Source organism: Eptatretus burgeri, chromosome 5, assembly GCF_056783735.1.
Source record: "Eptatretus burgeri isolate ZD-2024b chromosome 5, Ebu_testis_v1, whole genome shotgun sequence".
Taxonomy (NCBI): Eukaryota; Metazoa; Chordata; class Myxini; order Myxiniformes; family Myxinidae; genus Eptatretus; species Eptatretus burgeri.
Window position 1 is genome coordinate 101,868,208 of NC_140965.1, and position 19,153 is coordinate 101,887,360.

At 35.5% G+C, this 19,153-nt stretch overlaps 1 protein-coding gene across 2 annotated transcripts in view; it reads right to left on the reverse strand.

Annotated features, from left to right (window-relative positions):
- The window catches only part of LOC147027074 (guanine nucleotide exchange factor VAV2-like), a 141,359-nt gene that overhangs the window by 105,138 nt on the left and 17,068 nt on the right, over positions 1-19,153 (reverse strand). The window contains exon 2 of one of the 2 annotated variants that reach the window (XM_085883231.1): positions 5,388-5,476. The exons of the other annotated variant lie outside the window; for it this stretch is intronic. Within the exon in view, the coding sequence (XP_085739357.1) occupies positions 5,388-5,476 (89 nt within the window). The remainder of the gene's footprint in view (positions 1-5,387; positions 5,477-19,153) is intronic. 2 annotated transcript variants of the gene reach the window in all.

Genomic DNA, 19,153 nt, shown 5'->3' on the forward strand with positions numbered 1-19,153 from the left:
GACTCCTTTCGGCTCCAATCTTTCAATATTTGATGATTCTTTGAACTGTCGCTTTGGTCACTTTACACTGAAGTGAAAACTTACAGGGAGTGCATGGCGATTGTGAATATGACAGCTCTGAACATGTCTTTGGCTTCGCATAGCAACAACATGGTGACCGTAGAATTTTATAGTGGACAATTGTGGATGGAGTCAGGCCAGCTGTCCAACCAATGGGTGAACAGGAATGCTACACACGGACAGACAAACAAGCGTATTATTGTATGGATGATGACATATTACACAAGTCAATCATTCTTAACATGTATTTCCTTACAAAGCATTTATAAACATGAACTTGCTTCCAACTTTCTTTTTCTTGTGTATACAAAGTCAAGACTCATGGAAGAATTAGAACACAGAAAGGATGAGGATGCAACACAACAAAAAGAACAGGAGAAAGAAAAAGGGGACACCAATGGCAAAGTTGAGAGATAAAATAGAACGGGACGGATAAACAAGGGATGTGGGTAGCACCTTTCGATCATGATCCTGTTCCAAAGACCGCTGATCGCCTATCATGCTCCTTTTCCATTGACCGCCGATCATGCTCCTGTTCCATAGACCGCTGATCGTGCTAATGTTCCACTGATCGCCGATCGTGCTCCTGTTCCACTGACTGCCGATCGTGCTCCTGTTCCACTGACTGTGATCGTGCTCCTGTTCCACCGACCGCCGATCTTGCTCCTGTTCCATTGACTGCGATTGTGCTCCTGTTCCACTGGCCGCCGATCATGCTCCTGTTCCACTGACTGTGATCGTGCTCCTGTTCCACCGACCGCCAATCGTGCTCCTGTTCCACCGACCGCCAATCATGCTCCTGTTCCATTGACTGCGATCATGCTCCTGTTCCACTGACTGTGATCGTGCTCCTGTTCCACCGACCGCCGATCTTGCTCCTGTTCCATTGACTGCGATTGTGCTCCTGTTCCACTGACCTCTGATCCTGATCCTGTTCCACGGACCGCCGATCCTGATCCTGTTCCACGGACCGCCGATCGTGCTCCTGTTCCACCGACCGCCGATCGTGCTCCTGTTCCACCGACCGCCGATCGTGCTCCTGTTCCACCGATCGTGCTCCTGTTCCACCGACCGCCGATCGTGCTCCTGTTCCACCGATCGTGCTCCTGTTCCACCGACCGCCGATCGTGCTCCTGTTCCACTGACTGCCGATCGTGCTCCTGTTCCATTGACCGCCGATCCTGCTCCTGTTCCACTGACTGATGATCGTGCTCCTGTTCCACTGACTGCTGATCCTGCTCCTGTTCCACTGACCGCCGATCGTGCTCCTGTTCCACTGAACGCCGATTGTGCTCCTGTTCCATTGACCGCTGATGGTGATCCTTTTCCACTGACCGCTGATGGTGATCCTTTTCCACTGACTGCTGATGGTGATCCTTTTCCACTGACTGCTAATCATGCTCCTGTTCCACTGACCACTGATCATGCTCCTTTTCCACTGATTGCCAATCATGCTCCTGTTCTACAGACCACTGATCATGCTCCTTTTCCACTGATTGCCAATCATGCTCCTGTTCTACAGACCACCAATCGCTCCTGTTCCACCAACTGCCAATTGTGCCCCTCTTCCACTGACTGACGATCGTGCTCATGTTCCACTGACCGCCGGTCATGCTCTTTTTCCACTAGCTGCTGATCGTGCTCCTGTTCCACTGACTGCCGGTCATGCTCCTTTTCCACTGACTGCTGATCGTGCTCCTCTTCCACTGACAGCCGATCGTTCTCCTGTTCCGCCGACCGCCAATTATACACTTTGAAAGTCCTTGCTGTCTCGCTTTTGTTAAGAAGAGTCTGGTGTATGGCGCCATAGTTGGGTGAGGCTTTTGTGTTTTATTTATTTTTATTGTTTATAAGTTTGTATGTCCCTCAACCCTATCTGTGTCTATCGACCACAAAGTCTGGTCTGTACTTCTTGGTTGTTCAGTCTCCACTTATCACCATATTTCATTGTAAATAAACCCCATTTTTACGATAAAGAAACGTTTTCCCAACTTTCGCCTCTCGCATGTACGTTCTACCGCCAAAATCCGTCTTCACCGAGATAACCTTGGGGAACGGTAAGTTAGGATAAGAACTGGTTATTGAACACAGTTTGACGTTACACCTTTCAGCTATTCGCAGGACTCAAGGTCCCGGCGCTGAGATATATCGCGGTTGCGAGCCTCTGACGTGACAATATTCTTCCATTACACCCACTGGCTCATTGAACCACACACATCAAGACGGCAGTCGAGAGACGTCTCAAACAGATTGAACGACAGAATACAACTTGAGACAATCAATGACTTCAAGTATCTTGATTCCTGGGTTAACACAACTGTTCAGGATATCAAAAAAGGAAAGCTGCTGCGTAGAAAGCTTGCAACAAACTTTTAATAATATGTAAGTCGACACTATCTCAGCAGTGAGTCTGTCCTGCTTTATGGAAGTGAATGTGGACCCTCACTGTGACCTCCAAGAAGGGACTTGATGGATGCTATACTCGACTTCTTTGTTCAGTTTTCAATGTCCACTGGTCTGAACATATGATAAATAAATAGATTTATGGTTCTCTTCCAAGGCTGCCAGTTAAACTTAGAAGAAGACATCACAGGATTGCTCGGCACTGCTCCCGCCGCAAAAATGAACCCTTTTCCAATCTTATACTCTGGACACCTAAACATGGAAGGCTGAAGTGGGGCAGACCAGCTCTCAACTATAACATATTGAAGAAGGATCCGGGCCTGGAGACAGAGGAACTGCGCAATGCTTCGATGCTTTAAAGCTCCAAATATTAGAATTGTTATAGTACTGTATTATTCGAGCTGGTAATTACCTCTGAGCTGTCGAGCATGGATTCAAATCTCCACCCAGCTATAAACTGCTATCCTGGTGTTTTGCAGGCAAGGGGCACATCAATGTCTGTGCCATCCTCAGATGGAAGTTAAACCAAGTGTCCCACCTACCAGCATTAATTGGTGGAGATTAAAGTTTCCACTGTGTCCTTCATGAAGAGTAGTCAAGCTATTGTTGGCACTCTGGCTATGTTCCAAATTCTTGTCATTACTACCATTGAGAAGACAATGGGAATTTCTCCTTTTCCATACAAAATCAAGGCTCATGGGAGAGTGCGGTGACGGAGGGTAAAACAGGAATTAACTGACAGTGAAGCAGTGGGTCACATTTGGAAGAAACAAGTAAGGGAATGAATGACAAGAAGAGAGAAAGAGGAGGAGGGGAGGAAACTAACCTGCAAATAAGAGTGTTCTCGACAGTGGACACATGGATTATTAAACTGATCTGGGACTTCTCAGCGGGTATAAACTACCTGGAAGAGTTCCAAACAGGACATAGTGGTAAACCCAACACTTGCACCCACACCAACTTATCTTCCCCAATCAAGGAATTTGGTATTTATTCAAAGCATTGGGGAAACAAAAAACTATTGTGAAAGACCCCGACATCAAGGGGGTGGGGGAGGGTGTGATGTTGAAATCAGATGTTTTAAATTGAACAAAGGAATAGAAGAAAGGATGATTAGAGGGGGGAAGAAAGGCAAGGAAGTGGAGGGAATACAATGGTAAAGGTAGCTCTGTTGCGCATTGTATATCAGATTAAACGATGAGACTTCAGGCGGAAGTAGCAATTCAAAGGAAGTAGCAGTTCAAAGGTTGTGGGGTCAAGTCCCATCAGTGGTGTGACCTTTTTCATTTTTTTAACCAGTCTTCGGAATTTACTCATATCACGACTTCAATCTGTGGTGATCGGGTCCACGCAGTCTGAAGATGTGTTATTTATTTATTTATTTACAAGACTCCGGTACTTTTGGTTGGAGTGTTCACTCTGAGTTTGGGATGTCGGTGATTCGAATCCCAGCTGAGTCCAACCAAAAACTTTAAAAATGGTACGTGCTGCTTACTTGCTTGTTTGATGCTCAGCATTTAAAAAGGATAGAGCACTGACAATCAACCAATACTCATTTTTGATGGGCCTAACAGCCTCCCTTTTGCATTGAAGTTCCTTGAAAGGGAACTCATGCATAACAAGAGCGAGAATTGTTTTGCCATACATGTTCCATTCTGGACCCAATGAATGTTTTGGAGATATTAATTTGTGTTTGCATTTAACGCACACTCGAGCCGATACCAGAACCAAAATGAAGAAGAAGAAACTCTCCACTCACTTGTTTTCGGCCAATTCGGCAAAACTAAAGTAGAACCAATTTTCATTCACTGATATATTTTGTAGATTTGGGTGTCACAAATAAAGACAACTCGGAGAATAAACTGGAAATAAAAAGTAGTTTGCTCAAGCCGATACCGAAGCCAAAATGAAGAAGACGAAACTCCACTCCATTGTGTTTCAATCATTTCTTGGCTTTGCACATTTCATATTAAAAGTTAGAAGGGCACTCGGTAGAGCGCATACCTCCGCCATGCAATGCCTGATCCAATAGAACATATCAGGCCCAATAAATAAATATCTCATTTTTAGCCCCATCTCTCAATGGTGAAGAATCACTTTGAAAATGAAATAAATACTGGATCCGGATTCGGATCTTCACCAAAGTCGAATCAATTTGTCCTAGTCACGCACCCAACCTGTCCATCAAGTTTCGTACGAATCTGTCGACAACTTTTTGAGATACTGTGCTTTTTATCGGTTTTGCACTATCTCTCAATGGTGAAGAATCAGTTTAAAAATCATTAGATCCAGATTCGGATCTTCACCAAGATCTAATCACTTCCTCCTTGTCACACACCCAACCTGCCCACAAAATTTTATCTCAATCCATCCAGTACTTTTCGAGATATCCTGCACACAAACAAACAAACAGGGTTTGTTTGTTTGTTACCTCCACCACCGAAGGTGAAGGAGGTTATGTTTTCACTGCTTTCTGTCTGTCTGTTTGTTTGTGTGCAGGATATCTCAAAAAGTTGTGGACAGATTCAGACGAAACTTGGTGGACAGGTTGGGTGCGTGACTAGGACGAATTATTTCAATTTTGTTGAAAATCCAAATCCGGATGTGGATAAGATAATTATTTAATTATTAAAGTGATTCTTCACCATTGAGAGATTGGGCCAAAAACGATATTGTCCTGTATAGCATGATCTTTCAAAAATGTATTGGGCCTGATATGTTCTCGTGGATCAGGCATTATGTGGTGGAGGTGTGTGCTTCACCAAGTGCCCTTCTAGTTCCCCCTTGTCTGCATGTTCCCCCTCCATCCCCTCCCTTACCTCAGATGGGCATACAGCTGACATCACATGTGAAAAGGCTGAATGCCTAAACTCTGTGTTTGTTTCTAAATCTTGTGTCCCAAACCCATCACTTTCTGTACCCACCTTATCCAGTTGCTCCCAGCTGTCCCTGGACTCTGTGTCCTTTTCTCCTGACAAGGTGGAGAGCTTGCTGTCAAACCTCGACTCAGATTCTGCAACCGGTCCAGACAGCAACAGCCCACGTGTCCAAAAAACCTGCTCTGCTGCTCTTGCTCACCCTCTCTCTGTTCTATTCACCATCTCATTTGCTCAAGGTCATCCAGCATCTGCTTGGAAATCAGCAAACATTACTGCCCTGCACAAAAAAGGTGCAAAAACAGATCCCCGCAACTACAGACCAATCAGCCGTCTCCCAATCATCAGCAAGGTTATGGAATTTATCATAGCATCAGACATTACATCTTTCGTCTTCTCCAATGGCTTTCATTTCTGATCATCAATTTGGATTCAAACCAGGTCACTCTACCCTGGGTATGCTGCTTCTGCTCTCCCAACAATGGATGAAGCCCCATCTCTCCTCAATGAAGATAATTTAGGGGGTGTTCATCACAAAAACAAAACAAAATAAGCCTCACCAAGATGGTGGCACACCATTTTGGTCAGCCCTCTGTCAGCTTGCAAGTCTTCAGCCACCGTTTTTTTTTTCACCTGCTCAACAATGGGTTGAGTTGGAACAGGCCAGAACGATTTCTTAACGACTATTTTTGTTTTCACTTTCCTCACATATCATCGAATGCCTGTTCATCATACCTATGGAATCGCTGGATACTTTGCAATGCTTGGAAACGCCCGGAGACGGCAGCGTTCGTGGCTTGATATAATTTCCGCACATGCCATAAGCTCAACAATCTCTTAAACGAAACCGAATTACAAAATTTAAGCTCCAGAATCGAACTTAGCAGCGGTTCCGACTGCGAAAAAAGTATTCATTTATCCCATTGAGACTTCGCTTGGGTGTCTTCAAGTGCATGGTATTAATATAACTGATCGGCGATCAGTAATCGCTTGTCAAGCGGGCCATTCCTTATCAACCATTTCGTTGGAGTGCTTAATCCATTTGGCGAGCGCTCACCAAGCTGCTTGGTTGTTAATTTCAAAGCCACCAGACGGAAGACCTGTTGCTTTGCCGATGGGAATACGAATCTTTGCGAAATTGTTAAAAAAGATTAATAAAACGGAATAAAAATTACCTTTCACCCTTTAAAAATCGTGTAAATAAAGTATTGAAATAGCAGTTGTGTTTTCGTATTCTTTTCTCGCCTATGTTGCAAGCACAGCGACCTGCTTTGTGGTGCTTTCAAAGGTGTTATATAATTTATAATATAATACAAAGGTGGTATATAATTTATAATATAATACAAAGGTGGTATATAATATATAATATAATTTATAATATAATACTGTTGTGAATTCTCGCCCGCCGGCATGCGAACGACCGCGTTTTACGAATAGCGGCCGTACGCCCACCGGACAAACAATTCAGTCGCGACTTGCCGGATCAATGCCGAAAACCAGCCACGGGTGTGTTCTTAACCACACCACAACCTTGTCCGCACTCTACCTGCACTACAGGGTCAATCGCCGAATTGTCGATATACCAAAGGCCTAGGTCACATTTGCCATGGCGGCCGTGGGGTCTTCAAAATCTGCGGCCACTAGCAATTATACGGCGGCCGCAATATTTCCACGGTCACAAAAAGTAGCAGCCACATATGTTTTTATTTTTCGGGTAGCCGCACGGCATATTTTTAAATTGTGGAGATCGAAAACATGGGGGTGCCGTACGGTCTTTGATTTGATGTCGCATGGTGACCTAAGGGCATTCCTGCGGCGGCCATAGAATTTTCAAGGTAGCCTCAAGGTGCCCACAAGGCGACCGCAGGGGGACCGCAGGGGGCCTAAGGTGAATATGCGGCCAGACTGACGGTAACGAGTCGGTATATACACCAGTTCTTTTTTTCACTGAAATAAAAATATACAGTAACAGTATATATATATATATATATATATATATATATATATATATATATATATATATATATATATATATATATATATATATATATATATATATATATATAAGTAGGGTAAGAATACTGATTCTGGCTCACTTTTCCCCATGTAAATGAATGGGGGATTTTCAGCGATTTATATTTTTTTCCTTAAAAATAAACCCCCTTTTTATCCCAAGGTATATTTATTTGTCTCCCCTTTTAACTTGGAGGTTGAACCTCATTGAATTGAACACCTGGGGGTTGAACAGCTCACTCATTGAACCTATAAAGATTTGTTCATTCTCAAATTCCTTCAATAGTTTAATTTTCTTTGCACAATAATCCCCATCTAAAATATTGACAAACAAAACATTTGAATCTTTATATTTTTTAAGATACCCCTTTTGTGCCATTACGAAATGATAAACTTCTCTTAATGCTCTTGTTTGACCACCTCCTGAGCCACATATCATTTTGAGATTATAGTAAATTGTTTTTTCATTGTTCAATTGATAACCATCAAAGTTTTCAGTCCATTCAAGGATATTCATTTTTTCTTTACATCCTCTAACTTACTAGTTTTTAAATTAATTCGCTTATTTGTTTTATTTACCTTTGTTTTAGTTATTTTTTCAATAAGACTTATTTGATATTTTTCACATTCATTATGTTTTCCATTTATATACCAAGACTGAGATTTTCTCCACTCTTTAGTTTGATTAATACTTGGTTTAACCATTTATATATTGTGAAAAAACGCGGCGGTAGCCCTTAAAAACCCTAACCCATCTTCCCATCGTTAAAACATAATCTATTTTATACACTCTATCATACAATATCCATATGGAACACAATCTATTCCATTATCTAAAATAAATCTCTTATCATCAAAGGCTCCTAATGCCTTTTTATTTACTTCTTCACTATATATGTTATGTTTATAACTTCTTATTGTATTCATTTTCCTATATTCTTCTTTCTTATTCATCAAACAATTATAATAATTTCTAAAAGTTATTGATTTCTTTATTACATATTTCTTTATTCCCTTTAACCTCTTATCAATCTGTTCACCATACTTATAAGCATATGCCTTTGCTCTCAATCCAATAAACTCACTCATTACTTTTCCACCCAACTCATCCTTAAACTTACCAATAACCTTTTCATTCTTTTTGGAAAATAACTCACTCTTCTTGCTGAAATTACTTGTATCATATACTCCAATATTTTTCTTCATATCTTCATAAACATCATCAGTTTTTATATCTAGGATAAAACTATCAGTATCCATATACAACAATGAAACATTTTCACCATACTCTTTCTTTAAGTCATTATACAAATAATCATACATCAATATCTTTGATAAATCAAGAACTGCTGTTCCAATATAAATTGGTTTATCCATTACAATACTTTCCTTTTTCATATGAATTGCAGAAAAGTTCTCTGAAAAAACCTCTTCTCTCTCAAAACTTGGTTTATTTATCAATCTCGAAGCTTCTTTCCAAGATGTTGCGAATCTAATGTTTTGCCTGTTTCTAACATTTTCCATAGTCTTTCCAAATACAGCATTATTCATTAATTTATAAAAGTCCCCTTCAAATTTTACTTTTGTATTTGCTCTCATATCTGTATTGAATTGAATATACTTTTTCACCCAAGGACTTTGTTTAAATTTTAAAACTCTATGAATTTTAGCTACTCTCAATCCTTCTCTCAAAAACTGTTTTAAGCTTCTCTGATGCAAAACATATCCCTCTTTATCATAGAATGTTGTTAATAACTTTTCTGTTGATTTACCTTTAATATTAAAACTTTTATGATAATCACTTAACCATTCTTTCTTTGGAGTTTCTTTCTCACATGCAAAAGGAAGATCTTTATGCTTATTATGAAGATCACTCGGGTACCTCAAATCAACTTCAAAATAATAACCTTCTTCTTCGTCATTCAATTCCTCTTGAGAAGAAATAACAATATTCATCAAAGCCTTTTCATAATTCTTTTCTTCCACCCACTCTAATTTACCATAAGGTAGAGATTGAGACATTGCCCATCCATACAAATTATTAGCATCAAAATACATCAAATAATTACTATCTTTTTCACTATCATAATTTGGGAGATATTTATTATTTGCTTTAGCATATCTTTTTGAACATACTTGTGATATTCCACCTCTCTTGGACTTCTCAATCATCAAAAGCATATCCACATCACTGATTAAATCTATATCTTGTTTTGTCATTTTCAACATTGCACTCCAAGCTAAACCAGGAGCTGTGAAATAGTGGGCAGGATCTAATCCATAACAATTTTTATTATGACAGAGTGATCTAAAAGCTTCAAACACATCAGCTAACAATAAAACATCTGTTTTTAGATATAAATCGTGATATTCTCCAAGGTTCTTTATCTTAAATATTTTCCATATTTCTTGTGCGTGTTTATATTCCTTATCACTTATCTCTTCTTCATAAAGGTTATTATAGAAACTTTCTTTTGAAGGAAGTTGTGTTTCTTTAAATCTCATAAATGAATCCATATAATCATAAGGATAAATTCCCTTACTTGTAAGAATTTTCTCTTTACTTTGAATTTCATTCCTTGTTTGAATTTCCTCTCTCGTAAGAATTCCTTCTTTAATCAGAATTTCATCTTTAATCTGAATTTCCTCTTTAGTGAGAATTTCCTCTTTTGGAAAGAATGAATTAAGATTTGGAAAAGAGTCTGTGGAGCTTAGATTTGATGCGAGGTAGGCTAGTGGTGTTCCCATAAACTTGTAAGAATCTAAAAACCTAATACGAGTTATAGGTTTTGTGAATATCATTTTTGAAAATGAAATATACTTTTGACTTGTGTTTGTTATAGCAGAAATATTCCCTGGTGTTTTTGAAAGTTCATTTATAAATAGATGTGTATCATAGTTGGCGCTGTTGTGAAGAAAGACTGGAATAAAAGAAGGTAATTTATAATTAAGATTACAACAGGAATGAGCGGGACCTCTATATTTACCAGTAAGATGACAATGGTCTCTAACTTTAAACTCCTTAATTTCCCCTCACAAATATGACAGATATTGTTCATTCTAAATTCTAATTTTTCTTCTTTGGTTAATTTCATCGGTTCATTTGTTTCTTTCATTAATTTAGTGAGTCTTATACAATCCTTTTCTAATCGTTTTACAAACTCTTGTGAAGCATTTTTTCCACGATAATGTTCAAGTTTGTTATACTTTTCTCCAACAGATGATTTGATATAATAACAAAAACCACAAGGAATATGTTTTTGATATTTATTTGTATATGGTTCTTTTGGATTAGGAGAAGCAGTATTTATCTTTTTAAGGATACATTCAAAATCAGCGTATATCACAAATGGATGCATGATAGATTTATTATAATCTTCAAAATAAATCTTTTCACCAGGTTTAGGCATTGTAATTACAGCTGATTTATGATTACTACAATATTTTGAATGTTGTTCTAATCGTTCTTTTGTATGAAATGAATTAAGACATCGCTTACAAGGATATATTTTGTTTGCTGTTCTGAATACCTGAGAAGAGATTAATCTTGATAAATTATTGATGTATGTGTAATGTGAATTCTTTCCAACACTAAAATATAAAAGGTCAATGTGTGTTTCTTCATTTTTATAGTTGTTTGAAATTTTTAATATTTGAACTTTGTTTGTATCCGTTAATCCATATACATTAATAGAAAGATTATTCTTTTTCTCAAATTTAGGAATATCTGTTAATGGCATTGGGAATTTAAAATCTTTAATGTCCAAGGTATTCTCATATTTCATATATTGTTTTACTCTTTCTGAATTACATTTTGGTGGATGTAAGTGAGCAAGAACAGACCAGAGAAAACATTTATTATCATTGTTCTTAATATTAACAACTGCCTTCTTTAGTTTTATTTCTTTTGGTAATTCAATATAAGAAGAAGCTTTAAGAGGGTTTGATTTTAGAATGTGTATATCTAAAAAGATGATTTTTTTAATATTGAATCCACTTCCTACCACTGTATTATCAACATCCTCCTCTTGTCTTGATAGTTCTTCATAAACCCCACTATTCAAAAAATCTTGAAATGATGTTATAAAATGAAGATCTGTTCTCATATAAGGAGTTTGTTCTTCATCTTGTCTTTTCATATTCATTTTCACTCCCATATAAAACTTTAAAGTTTTTATTTCTTTTAATGTCTTTTTAATAAATTTTTCAACATCGGGTTTCACTATTTCAATTGATTCAGCTATTGATGATGGACTGGGTTCTCCAAATTGAAAAATCCTTATTTTTATATGCCCTTTAAATGCCTCATCAGTGTTTTTAATATAATAGTCTCCCTTTACTTTAAACTCATTTTTCTTGTGTTTTTGTGATTGAAGATGTTGATTATAACTACTCTTCAAAACATCCTTTGAACAGATATCACAATGTTTTCTTTCCAACTCAAGAGGAGATATTTGATGAAATAGATTAAATGTGTGTTTGTTGGTTCGGAGGTGTTTTCTATAATGTTTATATTCGTGATTACAAACATCGCAGTACGTTGTATTCACCATATTTATAGAATAAAACTTTGCTTAAACTAAAATTTTCTTGATGAAAATTTCGTTTAATTTATAGGTGAATCTGTGCTTAAAAACATTTTATCCTCCAACTTTTTCACTTAATAAATACAATGTTTCAAGACACAAAAGACAAGTTTCAATCAATCTCTTCATCTGTTAAAGATACTGAGAAATATGTCAAGGATGTAAAATTGAACAAAGATAAATATAACAACTATTGGATAAAAACTATTATGGTAAATAATATGAGTTCTTCAATTTCCTTCAGTGGAAGGGCTTTTAGTATACCTGGTAGAACATCAATTAAAGTATCTCTAACAAAAGTTTCTCCTCTCCTTCTAGTAATATATTCAAAACTAGAAAAAGCAATGAAACAAGAAAAAGTATCAAAGAACAAAAACCTTATGGATGAAGCTTTAGAAAGAAAAGATAAGACCATCTGTAATATGCAAGGAGAAATTTGTATTTTTTTCAACAACCCTAAAGATGTAAATCTTGATGAAATAAAGGATGTTAATATATCAGGTGAAATGACATTTCGTTCAATAGTAGTTAACGATAATTTTAAAATTACCTTTAATATAAAAAATGTTGTCGTTGAATCTGATAATGAAAAAAAGTATATCGATATCGATGGTAATATACAACTAAAAGTATAGATGAATTTCAGTTTAAGTAAAGTTTTACTTTATAAATATGCTAGACTTTCCTGATTCTCCATATGACAAATTTGAGAATTGTCCTGCGTGTGAAAGACAGGGATTAAACACAGAGTCAAAAGCCTATAAACAATGTATATTCTGTGATTATCTTCTAATTAATGATAATAAAAAATATAAAAAGGAAAATAATTCTTTTAGATTTACACCAAAAATGAATTACTTTACAAGATTGATTAGAGAAATGAATGTAAAGTATGAGGATGATAACACACCTTTCCTTACAAGGGAAGAAACTGAACGTATAAGAGAAATGTTCAAAGGATTGTTGTTGTATATTATTCATGGATGTAATTTTCAGGGAAATATCAACACAAGATATTGTATAAATAAAATAATGGATTATCTTGAAATTAAACCTGAACTTAGGATAAAATATAGAGTTTCTAAAAAAGCCAATAATAAATTAAATAACCTGTTTTTCAAATATATAAATGAATGATTTTTTACCTATTTGGGAAAATAAGATAAAATTTAACAACCATAAAAATCTCCCAAATTCATTAAGATGTCTCATAGTTGGTTCAAGTGGATGTGGAAAAACCTGCTTACTTTTAAAAATGCTCCTCACTCCCAACTTTTTAGATTATGATAATTTAATAATTTTCACAAAGTCGAGTTTTCAACCAGAGTATCAACTACTCTCACAAGGTTTTAATGCTGGTCTTCAAAAAGAAGATATAATAGGTTTATTTAAACGTCAAAAAAACCTAAATGATTATAACATTGAAGATATAATTCAACTATTTTGTGATACACAGAGATGTAAAAAGAAATCAAATCTTATAACTTGTATTCTTAGTGATAATACGGATGATATACCGTCTCCCCAAGATTTGGATAAATCAAAAAGAACCTCGTTATCTTTGATGATTGTGTTAATGAGAGAAACCAAACGGTAATGGACAGCTACTACACAAGAGGGAGACATTCTTCTTGTAATTGTATTTATCTTAGTCAATCGTACTTTCAACTTCCTCGTCGTTCCATCAGAAACAATGCTAATACTTTTATTTTATTCAAGTTAAATTCAATAGATATCAATAATTTTTGGAGAGATAATTGTTCTACATTATGTAGTAAAAAGAAATTTGAGGATTATATGAAGCACACGACTGAAAAATATAAATATATTGTTGTGAAACAAGATGAGATATTAAGGGATATATTTTTTGTTTTATAAACAATTACATATATAAATGACAACTATTATTATAAATCTTGTGGGTAAATCTGCTTCTGGAAAAAACTTTCATAAATCAAGGTTCTTGTGTAGTACAAATGAGAATATTGTAAATTTACTTAAAAAACACCCCGTGATACGCATTGTATCAACAACAACTAGAGCAATAAGACCTGGAGAAGTAAAAGGTGAAGATTATCACTATATTTCAGTGGAGGAACATATGCGATTGAGGAATGAAGGACAAATATTTGAGGAGGTTTCTCTTGGTACAACAAAATATTCACATTGTAAGAGTGAGTTAAAGAAACTAAAATCTGGTGGTGTTGGGATATTAGAAACTAATCCAGAAGGAACGAGACAAATTATTAAATATCTGAGCGGAGTGAAGATTTTATCATTCGGTTTTGATGTTGATGAAGAAACTCAACACAAACGTATGAAAAGCAGAGATGCAAGGATTAGTGAAGAAGAAATTACAACTCGCATTAATGTTAATAAAGAATTTGATGAAATATTTAAAGAAAAGGATTTATTTGAACACATCTACTTGAATGATGAAGAAAAGGAAAATTTCCCTGTTGATCTTTACAATTCATTAAATGATATTTTACAATAAATAAATGGATACAAAAGAAAGAGCAAGAAGATTTAAGGAACATCAAGAGTTGGTTTCAAAAGTTGTAAAACAACAGGAAGACATAAAGAAGAAACGCAGACAGAAACTAACGGGCGAAGAAGCATTTGAAAAAAACAAGAGAAATTTTTTAAACCACTTTTAAAAACTTCCCAAGAAAAATGAAAGATGTTTCCACAGTTCCCACAGTAGAATATACTCCTAGAAAGCTTCAAATGTTAAAAGATTTCAGTCAAATGACGGAGGAAGAATTAGAGCATTTAGGAGAATTAGAATATGATGATGAAGGTTTATTTCAACAACTGGAAGAGATTAATCAACCCCTGATTATATTGTGAATGCTGTTCAAAACAATGAATATTCAGCGGATTCAAAAACCAAAGCAGGACTCATTCCAACAGAACAACCAGCAATATTTCATCTTGTTCAAGAAAAGGTATTGATATTTAATGATGAATTAAGGTTCTTAAGTTCTGCTCAACCCCTGTTAAACTAACTCCGAGATTAATGTTTCTTCTCACAAAAGATGGAAGACAAGGTTCAACTGTGAGGGATGAATCAAAGTATATTGATAAACCATTGGATATGGAAAATAATGATGATAGAGTATATATTGATTTGCTGAACACTCTAAATTATAAGGTTATTCTTTCTGGTAAAAGTAGGAAGAATGAGAAGGAGAAACACATTATTCAGGCTTTAAGTATCCTTGGTTCAGGTATTAGTTTTCTTCCAAATGACCCATCGCAATTAGTTAATAGACTGTTATTGTTGTTCGGCAGTAAGAAGGCTGGAAATAACAATTGTTTTAATGAAGCATCAGCCATTTTAGACCAGTTGATGAACATGAAAATAATTAATAAATCTCAATATAAAGACATTTTAACTCATATTAAATAAGATGAGAAGCACAATCCTGAGTTTTAATTTCACAACAAGCGACCACACATCTTCATTCCCATACCCACTACAACTTGACACAACAAAAGAATATGAGGCATCTTTATTGTCCATGGAGACTTATAATACCTTATTTAATATAACCGAGAAAAATGACAAGTTTAGTTATAATCCGGGAAGTGGATACAAAACGATAACAGTCTCACCGGAGCATACGAGATTTCTCAAATATCTTCCGAAATTGCTCGTCTTATGAAAGAACAGGGTGATGAACCAAAAAATATTGTTATAAACATTCAAAAACATACTTCAAAATCAACGATTAAAGTTAAAAATAACTACAAGGTTGATTTCACAATTGATAATTCATTTAGAGAGTTATTAGGTTTCTCCTCAAAAAAGATTGAAACTAATGGGACGTTTTACAGTGATAATGTCATTCAAATATCCTCAGGAATAAATTCGGTGTTAATTCACTGTGATTTGATTGATGGTGCTTATAATGATGGATTAAAAACAAATACAATATTTTCATTCAGCGCATACTCAACCCCAATTGGTTATAAATTCAATATGGAGCCTAAAAATTTGGTTTATCTACCTGTGTCAGGAAAAACCATACACAGAGTAAATTTTAGGATAACCGACCAAGATAATCGTGTGATTTCTTTTAATGGAGAAGTTATATCCATCAGAATTCACCTACGTGAAGTTTTTCAATAAATAAATACGATGGTTATTGTGAGGAAGCACGAGTTGGGAAAATATAAAATAATTACAGGGGATGGGATGTTCCTTTCCCCGTACTACAAGGGTGAAGGTATGTATCTTGGTAGAGGATACTATAAACCTAAGAGACAAAGGGGTGTTGGACATCAATTTAGAGGAGATGGGATAATTGATACTCTCATGGGTATTGGTTCAACTATTCTTAAACATAAAGACCTAATTGGTTCAACTGCTTCTGCTGTGGGAAATGTAGCAGGTGCTGTAAAGAGTATAAAAGATGCTCAGAAAGAATCTCATAAATTACAAGCAATAAAAGAAATTAAGAAAGGTAAAACTCAGTTGTCCCCCAAGAACGACAGAAAATAATTCAAATACTTGGATCAGGGTTTCAAAAGTTTTAACATCTTTTTTCCTAAATAAATACAAGTATGGAAGCAATTGATAGTATCTATGATTTGGATGATACTATTATTATCTCAAACTCCACTAAAAAAGAAGATTACTTCAAGGTAAATGCAATAACTGGAACAGACTGGAATACAAATGGTACAAAAAGTTTTGAAATAAATAATCAACAAACCTATTTGAATCTCTCCGAAAGTTTCTTGTTGTGTAAATTTAAATTCACTAAGGCTGGGAATAACACAAACGCTACACTTGTAAATGATTTCTTCTGGAAAATGTTTGATAGTGTGCGATTGTATATTGGAACACAAGAAGTTGAAGCGGTTGATTATGTCTCTGCTGTATCTGAAATGATGAAATTTACACTCTATACATTCAGTGATAGAATGGGAAAGGGGTCTGTCGAAGGTTTTATTCCTGATATGTCAACGGGAACAAACACAGACCCTGGATATATTCAAAGGAAAGGAATGTATAATGATGATACAAAAGCAGAAAATAGTTTTACTGTGGCAGTTCCTCTTAAAGGTATATTTGGATTTTGTGATTATGATAAAGTTCTGTATGGTCTTAAAATTAGATTTCAACTACAAAGGAATGATAATGAAAATAGATTGCTTTTTGGTGTTGGTAATGCTTTTGGTGATCAGAATAAATTTGTAATTGAGGAGATGAGTTGGTATATCAGTGAATATACTCCTAATCTTAAAACAGAAGAGATGTTGAATCGAAGACTTAACTCAAAAAACCACTCAGTGTATCATACCTCAAAAGAAGATGTCAACACGTTAAACTCAATCAAACTACTTACACGTGGAATTTGGGTGTTCTGGAAGGAAAGCCACGATATCTGTGGATGATTTTTAAAAAGCCAGATGGTGATACTGCGACTGATAAGAATAATGCATTGAGTGATAATGCTAAGGTGAAACAACTTCGCGTTTCTCTAGATGGAACATTTTATCCACGAGATAGATTGGAAATTAATTGGGAAAAAATGATTTTGCTGAAGCATACAAGTCTTACCAAAAGGTGTGTGAAAGTAATGGAAATAAAGAACCTATTTTGGATATGACAGCATTTAAAAGTTTGTATACAATCTATACGTTTGACCTGAGCGCTCAAAAAGAAACTATAAAGTCTAATCGAGTGGATACTTCCCTATACATTGAAAGAGGAGAGAGTGAAGAAGTTGATACATATTGTTTGCTTTTGGAAGAAACAGAATTGCAGATTAATACAGATAATGGTGTGATGATTAGTCTCACATAATTTTTTGTTAAATAAATGAGTGGCAAAGTACCAACTGGGGTATATGTTAATCAAATCAATCTTCATAAACTATCATCTTGTGTTCAAAATCAAAAGCCTTGTACGATTAACGTTAATACAATTCAGAGAAAAGGAGCAGTAAGAATTGATGTTTTGCTCACAAGAGAACAGGTTAAAATCTTGAATGACACTGGCTCACTTAAAATTAAAATGACAAAACCAATGTTGAAAAAATATTCAATAAGAGAGACGAGTGGAGGATTTCTCCCATTTCTAATTCCTTTATTTGCTGGTTTAAGTGCGGTTGGAGCATTGACGGGTGGTATTTCAACAGCGGTCAAAACTGCCAACGAAAGGAAGGCTCAACTCCAGGCTCAAAAAGAATTGGAAAGACATAACAAAGAGTTGGAGAAACAAATTAGTGGAAGTGGTGTAATTGTAGATTTTGCTGAAAAACTTGAAGGTCTGCCTGATAAAGCGAGATTGTTAGTTGGAGATATGCTTTCTTCTATAGCACAAGCAGGTGTAAAATTAACGAAAAGAGGTAATGGATTATATCTTTCTAATAAATAAATGAGCATTGATGAGTGGTTGAAAGAATTTGGAAAGAATACAACATCAAATTTACAACTTGCCAAATATTGTAAGAAATTAAAAATTCATAATGTGGTTATTTGTATGAGAGATGAATTAACAAATGTGTCGAAACATACAAAGAATATTATTATGAACTTAGAAGATAATGATGGGAACGGTTCTCATTGGGTTTGTATTTTTAATAGTCAAGACAAATATTATTTTGATAGTTTTGGTCTTCCACCACCTGTTGAAGTCATAAAATTCTTACAGAATGGTGTTTATCAAACATTTCAAGTCCAAGAATTAAATTCCAAGTGTTGTGGTCAATTATGTCTATATGTGTTATTTCAACTCAACAAAAATAAAAAATTTTATGATATTATTTTTAATCTAATATAAATGACTTATGTTGGTAAAGATGGTTCTATCTTTGGTGTATCTCAAGAACTGGATATTGATTTATCAAATTATTACACAAAGGCACAGGCTGAACGACATAAATATAATATAAACAAAAATATTAACATGAAAAATGCTTATAAATTAAAAAATTATCCAAGCCCGACTGACGCAAATGACTTGGTGAGATTAAGCGATTTATCACAATATATATACTTAAATAAAACGGCTGTGTATTCTAAAGATACAGAATTGTTGATATTATCTCCAGGTCATACAGAATTCACAGTTCGAATTAAAATAAATTTTTATAAAGAAGGGCGTATCGTTTGTATGAGAATAGAACAATGGGGGTATGATATGAATGATTTAGGGTATAATTGGTCATTTAAAATTAACCTCGAAGACCTGGAACA